We start from the raw sequence: 12,650 nt of genomic DNA, 5'->3' as shown, positions 1-12,650 counted from the left end.
AAATATAAATACTTAATAAAACTAAATTAAACATTTCACAAGCATTTATATGAAATCATAACAATCTTGTTTGGTTTTTTTTACAGAGAGAAGAGAGTTGCATCTACATTTATCTACATAGAAATACATTCTAAAATGAAATAGCATTAAAAATGAATAGTATTTCATTCTTAAGGATTTTTTTAATCTAAAATGTTGTATTTGAAGTATTAAATGATTATACAACAGTAAAAAAAATAAAATAAACAGCGGAAAAGGGTTCAAATTTAAGCAGGTCAGAGTAATAGACCTGTGTGGTGTAACAACAGGCTGTTATATCTCTGACCTTTACAAAGGGATCAGAAGTTAGGATTTAGACCAGACTACTCTGAAGATATACTTGATATAATGCACTTTTTTTTGTACGCATAAAAAAAGACCCTTAATATGCTGCCATCATGTTCCTGACCTTGTTGCATCCAAAAACAATCGACCTGGAAAATTAAAGTTTATTTTAACAGACCTTAGCCTGTAGTATTAATTAAATATGCATATTGTTGTTAAATAATGACTTATATATGTTTAGGTGAAATGTTTAATATATATCGTGCAATGAAGTAGTGGCAAAGTAACATTTTCACCATTACATCAGTCTAAAAGCATTTAGAATGCTGAGGTCAGTGATCCTTTATTGGTACAGACAGAATAGGCTTAGGGAAGTAAGAGATTAAGTGGCATTGTTTAGTCATTGCTTTAACATTCAGAGTTTTAAAGAAATATAAGGATTCCAACTATATTTAAGGAGGTTTTGATTTTTTTTTTTTTTAGACATTATTGTGAACCTTAGGGACCAAGTAGGACAGAAAAATATCGTAGATTTTCCACATGCAGACCAGGTATTGTTACAGCAACATTTTCCAAGTAGGAAAACATAAAACTAATAGAAGGAATAATGAAAGACACCTTCAGATTTTAGCAGTTGTAGTTAGGGCCAAATGTTGCTCTGTCACCAACAGCAGCATTTGGACAAATAACACAGTAAAGTCAATCAATAATAAGCAGAGAATCTGACGTTGCTTAAAGAAAAGGCAATTCATCCCAGGAAGAGAGCCAGCATTGTAGAGTATAGACTTTATTGTGTGTGTCCAACATAAGCAACAGTTCAACACAGCAAAGGCAAGAAGTGGAAAACCTTTTATAACAAGTTTTATTTTATTCCTGACATTTTCTATCGCTTTCAAATCCTGTTAAGGACTAAAGAAGGAAGGAATCACAACAGTTAGGGTTTTATCACGTTAAACATGCTCATATTATGGAGACTTTATATAATAATGGGCAATAAGTTGATGCTTTAAGCAGAATAAACAGGCTTTGTAAGGATTAGAACTACATAAGCAAGTTGATTTCTCTGTCCTAAAAATTAGAAAGAGGAACGGATTGTTTCACATAGGAATAAATGTTCTCTCTAGGATTAAAAAAAAAGGTAATCCTACAAAGTGCACAAGTTTTCTTGTTTCTGTTGTACAGTGTTAATAATAGGCAGTCACGTTTCATTTCCCAATGTGCAATTACATATTTATTACACCGTAATGTATTCAAGTTAACAAGGAAGCATGCAAACATCACTTTCAGGTAGAGATTCACTGATCTAGCTCTTCTTGGCAAATATCTACTTGCAGTTTTCTTTGAGGTCCAACCTTCCCATTACAAAGTCTTTCCTGATTGGACTCTCAGGTAAACAAAATGTGCTGTCTGGTCCTGTGACAGTCTTTAGAATGTAAATATTTCTCAGTTTCTGATTGGAGCATCTCTGTTTTCAGGCATTGGTTTAGCGAATGTCCACTTGTAAAAATAGACGTTCTACGTCTAGATATTGGGCTATGAACATGTTTCTCACCCATTTTTCATGTTCAAATTCATGTGCAGTGATAATTTTTTTTGTTTAGAAATCGACACTTTTTAAAACCTTAAATCAGCCAGACATAAAATAATCCGTTTTTTCTTTTCAACAAAGAATCATAGAAAACAATTTAACACTGTTTCTGTCACACTGATAAAATACTAATAAATAAACAGCTTTTAGTGTTGGGTTAATATTAGGTATCATCCCATGTAAACTTCTAGGAATTTATTTAATTCCACTCAAAAATGTGCCACAAATGCATGTTTTACCTATAAACTGCTCACAGTTTGGATAAGAAAGGGATTCCCTCGTACATGTCGGCTTTCAGCTTGCCCCACTCCGCCAGCCTCTGGATGACGCCCTTCTCCTGGCCCAGCACACTGGCCGCCTTCTTAAGTTTGGCCTCGTTGCGCTCGAGGTAACGCTCCCCTTCCCCTTTGAGGAGGTTCAGCTTCTCCTGGCGGCTTTCGTTTAATGGCACGTCCTCGCTCATGTAGGGGTTGAAACGGAAGTAGGTATCTGGCGGCAGGAGGGCGTCCAGCATAGTGTGCACCTCTGAAATGAGACATTCATAGTAAAACTACACCAAGGTTCACCTATAGAACTGAATTCTATACTAATTCTATAATTTTTTTTTGTATTTTCTAAGCCAACGCAAAGTTAACATTATTGTACTAGATTCATTTGAGAGCACACTAAGCTAAACATATTAACATTTTTAGCCACCTGACAGGCAGTGTGCAGCAGCAGGTTGGGGAGAAGCTATACTTTAGCTGGAATACCTCCCATCCTTCAGCAGTGATCATAGCCCAATTTACACTACCCTTTTAAAACCGTGCGGAGATCGGTCCCAGCACGGTAACCATTATAAATCTTTGGGGTAAAAGGTGCGCAAAACTGAACCGGACCGTGCCAGACACAACAGAATCCCGCACTAACATGGTACTAGTTCATCAGTAGGGCTCGGCGCGGGTAAGTTCTGGCACGGTTGTCAGATAACATGAGCAGACTGCATTATCTCCTTACAGTCAGTCTCCGTAATCAGGAACTTTCAGACATTCAGAACTTTCGTAAAAATACTAGCTTCCCAACCGTGCCACACGATTTCCAGTGACAATTCTGCTTAACAGTGTGATGATCCTCAATGTCTGTCGTTGTTTCCTGCGTCTGTCAGCCCTGATTAGACTATTGTTTGTCGTATTCACTTCCCAAAAGTCGACTGTCAAGTAAATTCACCAAAGGCTGCCTTCTTCGCCTGACTCTCCGCAAACAACAAAATATCACAATGAAAAAAAAACATAACTTTCTGAATGTTACGGGAGCCGCGCTGTTGCTGGTTTACCTCTAGAGAGCAGTAGTACCGTAGATTGCAACTAGGGGGCGAGGAACTGTGCTAGCGTGGTTTGTAAATGGTCGTAAGGAACATAGCTCAGCTTGGTTAACTGATCAAAGCTCGGCATGGATCGGTTTACAGAAGGTAGCGTATATGGGGCTATAGATTCCAATACAAGAAGTTAGATACTGATTGGTCGTACCTTCCGTATCTGTGGCACTGCTGATGACGTGAGCCAGCTTAGTCTTCAAGCTGGTGTAGCTCACGCTGTTCTTGCCCACGGTCTCGTACCGTCCCGTTCCCAGAGACAACACGCACTGCAGGGGTGTATTGGGCCACAGGCACTTGCACTCGTGAATGGCCAAAGCGGTTGGGTTGTTGATGAGAAGTCCTCCGTCCTTAAGAGGCAGAATAGAGATTAAAGTGAAGAATGGATGTTTGGTTTAAAAACATCAGTTGAGGCAGATTTCTGAGGACAAACGAGGTGAAGCGGACACGCCGTCACGGAGCGAGACACTGCTTTGGGTCGGAGATGTGCAACTCTGACGAAAATCAGCTCAACCAGAAGTAAACAAGCTCCCTAAAGCTTGTCAGAAATGACTTAATCACACAGCTGTGTTACTCTAAATTCAACTCGACTCATAAATCGAATTTCTTCCCCGCGACTGCTTGACTGCTTGGAGTGAAACAAAAATGAGGACTCCAAATAAAAGGCTGGACAGATTTAGCACTTTGGCCTTATCCAAGTCTTTCCCCAAATTCATGCCAGGAACTTATTTCCCAGAGACCCGACACACTTCTGATTGAAATCAGATAGACTACAGCTGTGAGGACTTATCTTCCTCTGCCCAGCAGGGGAAAAAAAACAACCTCCATGCCTTTAAAGGTGAAGTAGGGGAGGTTTGTGACTTTTAACACACTGGGTCATGATCTCAGTCTGCAGGAGCTTAAAAACACTGTGATCCTGTGGTGCAATGAGACCCATAGTCGGCTCATTTATCCAATTTTTAATCGTTAATCACTCTGTGACAATAACACTATAACAAACACTTATCCAGTGTTCGTGACAAATGATTGGATAATGGAAAAACAGACAAATGTACACACAGATGGATATAAGCATGACAAATAGCCCAGCCAGCTTCGTCCCAGCTAAACCTTTATTTTTCCTTTCTTTATGTAAAGAAAAATTTTGACTTTTACAGCAAAACTTGCCATTTTTAGAAGACTTCTATCAACTACTGTATCTGATGCTGTATTAGTCATTGCATGTGTTTTTTTTGTGTGTCCATGTGGGTATTTTGGGTGTTTAGATTTCCTGCAGTGCCATAAATCTCCTGAATAATAACTCTGCTAGGTGCTGAAAGGTAAATGTAAGCTTAACCTGAACAGCAGCACAAGCACAACTTATCCATCTCCAACTTTTCATGCTAGTTGTCGTCCGGGAGCAACGGCAGCCATGTGCAAACAGGAAACAAGATAAAAAGTTGTTATACTAAGAATGAGGTGCAGGGTATGGGTTCTTCTTGAAAATGTTTAAGGGAAAAACAAGAGATTAGGATCATTTATCGACCCGAAAATAATCAGCATTTGCTTTAGGAAACAGCCGAAAGAGGCGATGGGGACCAAACTAATTTAGCTTAAGTAGGTTATCAAAAAAGAAGCTAAGCCTGCAGCCTAATTGCTCTCTAAAAGGAGCAGCTAAAGATATCTGGCCTAATAATCAAACTCCATAGAATGATACCAGTCTGTTTGGGCAGCTCCCTGAAGGCATAAACACACTTTGACTAGGAAGGAAGAAAAGACATACATGGTACCCCGAAAATTTATTATTTTGCTAAAACCAAAGCCTTTGTTTCTTCATTGGGATTATAAGTGAATGCATTCCTGTTCACTCTCCCTTTAAAGCACTACCAAAATAAATACAGTTAACTTGTTGAATCTTATTCTAACATGTGAAACCCTCCGATTTGTTAAAAAGCTAATGGCACTCACAATACTGACTACTACTGCTTAAAACATGGTAGTAGCAGCATCATGCTGTGGGCAGGTTTTTCTTCTGCAGAAGCAGGGAGGCAGGTTCAAGAAAAGATGGATGGGGCTCTGGGTACTACATAGTAATAAGACATTTATTACTCACATTTGTCTGCAGAAGACTAATACACAGAAGGCCTGGTTTACATGGAATATGCTTCCAAAGGTTGAATGTTTTTATCTCTTTTTCTTTCTTTTTTTGAAAGAAAACTACTTTTATAGTTAATAAAATAAATCTATATCTTAGAAAATCTGACGTCTCTAGATAAGTGGTTTCATCCATTCCTGAATGGATGCTGCTTGTAAAAGCTGTTTATCCCTTTCACTAATGCATAATTTCCTAGCGCGTTTTGTATTAATGTTCTTGGATAAAACATTCTGAACGACATGCTTCTTTAGCATGTGGTTTAAAGGGAGTCAATGACTGTCTTCTGGACATCTGTACAGTCAGCAGTCTTTCCCATAATGGCGTAACCCACTGATCCAGACAATGAGATCATTTAGGGGAATAGGTGAACTAGTTTTCCATTTAGGACGTGATGACTTGAGTTTCACCCTTTAATGTTTGCCAATAATCAAATTTGCAAGAAAACTACGTTATAATTTCAATTATCTATACAGCATTATCATTTAAATTACAATAAATTGTGAATTTGTGACCAAAAATGTTTATTTAAAATATATGACTTTCACTTCCTGAAATGATTAGGAATATTTTTCAGATGTACCTTTAAACATTGATCTTCTACTTGGTGTTGTTGCAGGTTTGAGTCCAGATAAAAGTTAGCTAATCTTTATAAAATAGAACCAGAATATCTTTATGTATAAAAAAAGATAAAACTAAATAAAATCATATTTTTTCAAAGGTTTGGGCCATTTATTATTTCCTTAGAGCTGGACTAAACCTTGTCGACCTGTCTACCAGCTCCGTGCTGTACCTGATGAAGGTCTTTTCCCAGAACAAATTCCTGAAAGTATCCGGGGGCGGCAGACGAGGCCCGGATGGCCTGCCACATCTTGTGTTTGCAGTCTCCAAGGTAGTGTGACCTTACACCAGGCATGAGTCTGTAGTTCCTGAACACGTAGGCCTTCAGTGGCAGCCCTCTGTTGACTATGGTGCTCACTGCTGCCACCTTGTGGACAAACACAAAAAGTAAAAGAAAAATGATCATACTAAGATCACAGGAAATATAGATGTATGTCAGTTGATGACAATCAGTTATAAATACTAAAACAATAAAAAAAATGTGAACTTTAGAAAAAAAACACTTACTTTCGGGCAGCATGGGTCCCTCGAACTCTCAATCATACGTCCCTCACCCATACGTTCTCTAAAAGAAGAAAAATAAAATCACAAATAAGAAACAGGTATATAAACTTTCCCTCCAATTAAGAATAATCAACTGTTAGGAAACTAAAACATAAGACTAACTTGAGGATGCCTTCCCACATTTCGCTGTCGTAGAAAGCATGGCTCCAGCCCATCTTCATGGTTCCAACAATGACGTTCTGTTTGAAGATGTCTGTACCCAGTTTCCTGTACATATCCTCGCACTCTTCCAAGGGGATCTGGAAAATCCCCAGCATGAAGGCCAAAATGGCCCCTTTTCCAAAAATAATGACAATAAGAATGTTAGAGCACACAGGATGACATCTGGTCGTTCTTGATTGGATGTTGGATCGACGCGTCGCATAAATTGGAGCAGCTTACCTGTACTGACTCCGCAGATGTAGTCGAAGAGCTGATGGATTCGTTTTCCAGTCAGTTCTTCCAGTTTATGAAGAGTCTGCAGGGCAAGCAGTCCTCTGTAACGCAAATGCAAACCTTAGGGCCTTGTAACACCTTGCCGATATAGCCAGCATATGCCTGACGTCCCAGAATCTTCTAAAACTCTGACATACGCTTAACTTTCTATGTATTTTTTCAATTTTGGGCATATACTTTAGAGCGTTTTTGCAAGATTTATCGTACGTCAGGCATACGCTCACTAAATCTTCAAGGTGTGAGAGGGGCTTTACGTCTCAAAAGGTTAACAAACGTTATATTTCAGCCAATATAGGAGAGCAAAAGCCTTTTGCCCCTTTAATAAAAATGATTAACTATTACAAAGAAAGCAGTTTTTTTTGTCTGTGCCAACATCTAATTAGGAATACATCGTCAGGCATATTTATAAATAAATGCTTCTTTACCAATAAGGTGGTACTTATTCTTCTTTTACAAGCTAGGAATTGCACAGGAGGCTAATATGTCCATAGAAGAAGATTCATTTTGTGTATTGAACACTTAAAAAATAATGCAACCGCTTTTGGCTTTTACTTAACTTAACACCTAACATGAAACTATTGTGTTAAAGTAACTAAATATGATTAAGTAAATGCAAAAAAATGGTTGCATTCTTTTTTTTCAGTGAATGAGCTACATATTCACCACACAGTTAAACGATCAGATGATGTTGGTTTTTATTTTTAAGCCACTGACATTTTTTATTAATTTAAATGTCATTTAATTTCAAATACTTCTTTGTACAATTATGTACTTTTAACACTATTTCAGAACAGCCATAACCATAAAGGTTAAAATCATCACCAAGTTACAGTTAGTTCAGGGTTTATGCAGGAAGGAGGAACTCTAATTTTACTTTCTAATGCTGTTTGAATTTTCCCATTCTCTATCTTTTTCTGTGCTTCAAGCTTTTGTTTCGAACAAACGGCTTTAGGATCAACCAGGAGCAGTTCCACGCAAACCAGTTAAATCTGATATAGCTGACAAAACTTCTTTTTTTTTTTATAAAGCATTTTAAATGCCATGATAACCACATTTAATGAATTTTAATGCCAATTAAGGCCTTAATTTGAAAAAATAATAATTTAATGACTTTTAATGATTTTTAATGACCCGCAGAAACCCTGTAGTTTTAAAAGGTAAGAATTCCAGGCTATCTTTAGAGGTTCGGCACCACCAGGAATTCAAAATCAACCATGAAAGCATTTTCCTAATAAACTGAAGTAAGGATTGGGTTGTTCTACATTTCACACAGTGTTATTATGCAGCTGCATTAAAAAAATTATATTATTCTAAATAATTTTCCATGTATATTGCTTAGAATTAGTAGGTATTATTTCAGTTTGGATTTTAAGAAAGGTGTTGGAAAGAAGAGGTTTAGGAAAGTGAGAATCTAGGTAAAAAGAAATTGTTAACCTTGTGCCTCCTCCATCTATGGCTAGCACCCTAATTCCTCTGCCTTTGACTGGATCTGTGTAGCCAACCAGCGCCAGAGCTTCTCTAACAGCTGCCTGAAGGGGAAGATCCCTGGCCTGACGGAGCCGCAGCAGACAGGGCAGCAAGTTCTCCTAAAAGACACAACAATTAGAGAGCATGAAGAAAAATGCCTTTAAAGCCAGCAGCCATCTGGTTGTAAAGCAAACTGCAGGAAATTAATTAAAAAAAGAAAGGTTTTAGTCAAGCCTTACCTGAACTGCCACTCCTCGGGTCTCTGGAAACTCCAGGAGGTGAAAGCTGAGCTCTCCGACTCGAGTGGTGAGGAGTTCCACATCAGACACCCTCTGCAGACCCTTTACCAGGGCTCTGGTCCTGTTGTCTACGCTCACTCTGGCGATTATCTAAATGAAACATTATCAACAAAGTAAAAAATGTTTTAAACAGATAAGAATAAAAGACCAAAGGTTTATGCTGAAACTAATAGTTAAAGGTATAAAGGAACATGTTCTTTTTCAGGTTGGATCATCAAAATAAGTGGTCCGCCTACTTGTCAATCATTCTATGTTTACGTCCTACTTGCTCGTCCCCATTTTCACGTGGTGAGTCTGACATAGTGGAAAAATTGCAAATCTTCTTTTAGAACGTAAGCTTGTATGAGCGATGCAAATAACTATTAAACAGAGCGTGCACGAGGAGAAATGGGCTCGTGCACGCTCTCGCACGCGCTAAATAGGCATTCGTCAGCGGATAGAGGGTTGTGGATGTGCATTTTTTTTTTTTAAGTAGAGAGGACAGGTCTTTTAAAGAAATTCTCGAAAATCCTCCAATATAACTTTAACTCTAAAATATAACTCCTGAAAAATAAATTAAGAACTTACAAAGTCAGCTATTTCATTTTTATTTTTATTTTCTTTAATATTGAAGTTTTTAAATAGCTTTTGCATATTTAAAGAATCATAATGCTGTTACTGAATGTCACCCTCAGCACATTATTCCTACTGTTAAACATGGAAGATAGCTAAACGGGAAGAATTAGATCGAACTATTATTCATCTGTTAGTATGACCCAATTGAAGTAAAGATTTAAATCCTACTTAAATAAAGAAAATTGGAATATCTTCATTGATTACGTGGTACATAACAGGCTTTAACATTAAGTTCCCACCTTTTCTCTTTGACTTAGAAGCTGCTGTTTTGCCTTCTCGGCTTTGTCTTCTTCACCATCTGTCTTCTCCACTCCTTTGTCTACCACGTGTTCAGCCAAACCGTCTGTGGAAGACTTCTCTTTTTCCACCGCCAGCTTTTTCTGGTCACCTCGAAGCCTTGGAACCAGGGGAACAATGTAGCTTCCAACGAAGGCCTGGACGCTGGGCCCGGGGTAGGACAGGTAGTGGGTGAAGCCTTTTTTAGGGGTGGTACTCGTTTCAGGGACAGATTGGGCTGTGTTTTCAGTGGCTGGGGTCACAGAGGATGGGATCTCTGTGGACGGACTGGGTTTTAGTGAAAGTGGCGAGGACGGAGGGCTTTCAGGAGCAATTTTCTCTGAAACTGGAGACAAAACTGGAATGTGATCTGCTGTTCTCTGGGTGGTGACCTGAGGAAGTGGCTTAGAAACATGCTGCTGCTGTCTGTTCTCTCCATCTTCTCCTTGTGTGTTTGGGCCAAAGTAGCTGTTTATATGGTTGGACAGACTCTTGTAAGTTTCATCCATGTTTGTGGACAGAGCTGCTGGGTGGAACAGCTGCATGGTTTGCTTTGCCACGGTTGTAGAAGAGTTAATTCCAGGTGTGTCTGTTGCAGAAGCTAAAGCAGAAGACGACTTTTTGGCTGCAACAAAAGGCTTTTCTCTAACTTGTTCCTTCTGCTTATCGGTTTCCTCCACTTCTCCATTTTCGCCACTCGTCTTTTCCTTCATTCTTCCAGAAACGCTGTCAGTAGAAGTCAAGGTCTCAACTTTGGGCAGAGCTTTTTCAGCATGGGCTCCGTCAGCTGTAGCGCCGCCAGGCTTGAAGCGGGAGAACCTGGAGATGAGGTCTGCGCCTCCCACTGCCTTGGTTACGCTGTCGATTGTGGACCTGAGCCGCGACATGCGTCTGAGGATCCGCTGGGAACATTAGTGAAGAAGAGACTGAAGAAAAGAGGAAAGGCTAAAACGTTTGTCTGGAATGAAGAAGCATCCTGTTATCTTGCATGGCGTAGAGATGCTTTTGTTCCATCTTCAAAAGGAACTGTTATTTGGAAGTAACAACTTTCCTGCAGTCTCCACTTCCTGAAACAAAAACAGAAAGTAGATTTAAACACTTTTGTTTTTGTGGAAGAAAACCAGGGTACCCTGAAAGTAATACCTGAAGAGCATGCAAAGTCATTGGAGAAATACCCCAGAGGAATTGAACCAAGGACCTTTTTATTGCAAGTCAACAGTGCTGCAAACTGCACCACTGAGCTGCTGTATTTAAGAAATTATGTTTAAATATACGTTCATCTCAATGATAAACATCATTAAAATGGAAAAGTAACTCAATGTAAAATTAAGTAAAAAAATAGTGTATGTAAACTGTTCAATAATGCAATTAGTTAGGTTAAGGTTATTAAAAATCTAATTGTATGGAACCTTAGACATCTGATTGTTTAGTTTTACACAAATAACCCAGCAGAGGACTTTGTATTGGATTCTTTGTCATTCTACATTAGGGTTTAATTTTGTAATAACAGCTTTTGGCCACTAGGTGGCTCTCTTCGACTTTCCCTTGCTTTAGTAACCATAGGAACCGCCTTAGCAACCAAAACAAGATGGAGCGAAATTCATGTGAAATGAACGAAAAAGCAGAGTTCTCCGTACTCATTAAGGTCTTACAGGAGGAGAGACTTCGCGAAAAAAAGGAGGAAGTTGATAATGCTTCTCTTTTTACGTCGGACAACATTGAATGGGCCACATGCAAAGGCTTCAATATCGAAGTGGGAAAGCAGCAGATCGAGGCGTACATCAAGACCTGGGAGATTCGGCCCTGTTGGATCTACAGCATAGAGTTTTTCCGCACAGGACAAGAGGATGGCTTTACAATCTACCTCTACGAAGTCATCTTAATGGCACCAACGAGCAGAAAACCGATCTCGGAAAGAGTCAGCGTTTACTTCGCGGCTGAAATATCGAAAGAGGAGGCCGAAACTCGACCGGTGAAGGTCCGATTCATACTGGAGTCCTGCAGGGTTATACATACTCCAGGGAAGAACAGGTTCAACGAGAAGTGGCTGACGAACATCACCGAAACTAAAGCTTTATGGCAAAAAATGATGGACTTCTGACTCAGAGCCTTGGTGTTATATAACAGCCACTGTATGGACTTTGTCCTTCTTTCTTCAATCTGAGCAGAAACAAATATAATCCCATTAAAATATAAAGCTATGTTTGAGTAAAGTGTCATGACAGATTGACGCCTGAGAGATAACTTCGGAGATGAAAAGAATAAGGATATGTTTACTCGGTCATTCAAACCATCGTAATGAATAACTTTGTGTAACTCCTCTAAAATATATTAGTCAAATGATATAAACAATCTATCTTCTTACCCGATTAAAGAAAAAAATGGTTGCAGGAGTATTTTATTGATTGTAAAGATGGTAGATTTTGCTCCTACCGATGCTAGCTGTGAAATGGTAAACAGGAAATGGAACCCTTCTTCTTCTTCTTGTGTTTTTTATTGGCGGATGGTAACCAACTTAAGTTACATTTACCGCCACCTACCAGACTGGAGTGTGGTTATCAATGATGTCAGAGGAAAGAAAATTTTTTATTTTATTTTATTTATTTTCAAAACAATTTTATTTTTTTCTGCAAATAACATTACAGAGCAACCATATTGCACTATAGGTATTCTTAATAACCATTTTTTACAGACGTTTTCAACAGGTGTAAATGTAGATGTTTACCAGTCAAGTAAACAGTCAAGTCATCGTTTTGTGCAAAACAAGAAACAGAAAGGAAGAAAGACAAAAAAATAAAATAAAATAGTACATCTATAAATAAAAGTTAACGCTAGGGGGAAACAGCTGTCTAAATAAGAAGATTAAAAAGGACAAAGGCTTCTCGAGTTTTGATTGCTTTCTTATTTTCTGATAATTGTATGGTGTCAATGTATTGTTTGAGTTCATGCTTAAAAGCAGTAATGCACGGTTTGGAGCCT

General features: G+C 38.6%; 2 protein-coding genes across 2 annotated transcripts; one reads left to right on the top strand and one right to left on the bottom strand.

The window, feature by feature from the left end:
* Positions 1-1,105: 1,105 nt before the first annotated feature.
* On the bottom strand, positions 1,106-12,401 carry LOC107098430 (calcium-independent phospholipase A2-gamma-like). Its single transcript, XM_015396124.1, has 10 exons — positions 12,037-12,401; positions 9,635-10,738; positions 8,721-8,870; positions 8,449-8,600; positions 6,961-7,055; positions 6,682-6,853; positions 6,523-6,580; positions 6,188-6,382; positions 3,418-3,613; positions 1,106-2,437 (listed from the first exon to the last, which is right to left on the bottom strand). Exons 2-10 carry the CDS (start codon positions 10,556-10,558, stop codon positions 2,163-2,165), a joined length of 2,217 nt encoding a protein of 738 aa, XP_015251610.1. The 5' UTR covers positions 10,559-10,738; positions 12,037-12,401; the 3' UTR covers positions 1,106-2,162.
* akap14 (A-kinase anchoring protein 14) lies at positions 11,260-11,772 on the top strand. The gene has a single exon (XM_015396103.1). The coding sequence runs from the start codon at positions 11,260-11,262 to the stop codon at positions 11,770-11,772; it is 513 nt and encodes a 170-aa protein (XP_015251589.1).
* Positions 12,402-12,650: the final 249 nt, after the last annotated feature.

Source organism: Cyprinodon variegatus, unplaced genomic scaffold (genome assembly GCF_000732505.1).
Source record: "Cyprinodon variegatus isolate N-32 unplaced genomic scaffold, C_variegatus-1.0 Scaffold776, whole genome shotgun sequence".
In the NCBI taxonomy this organism is placed as follows: Eukaryota; Metazoa; Chordata; class Actinopteri; order Cyprinodontiformes; family Cyprinodontidae; genus Cyprinodon; species Cyprinodon variegatus.
The sequence above is the reverse complement of the archived record's forward strand: the minus strand, read 5'-3'. Positions and strand labels throughout refer to the sequence as shown.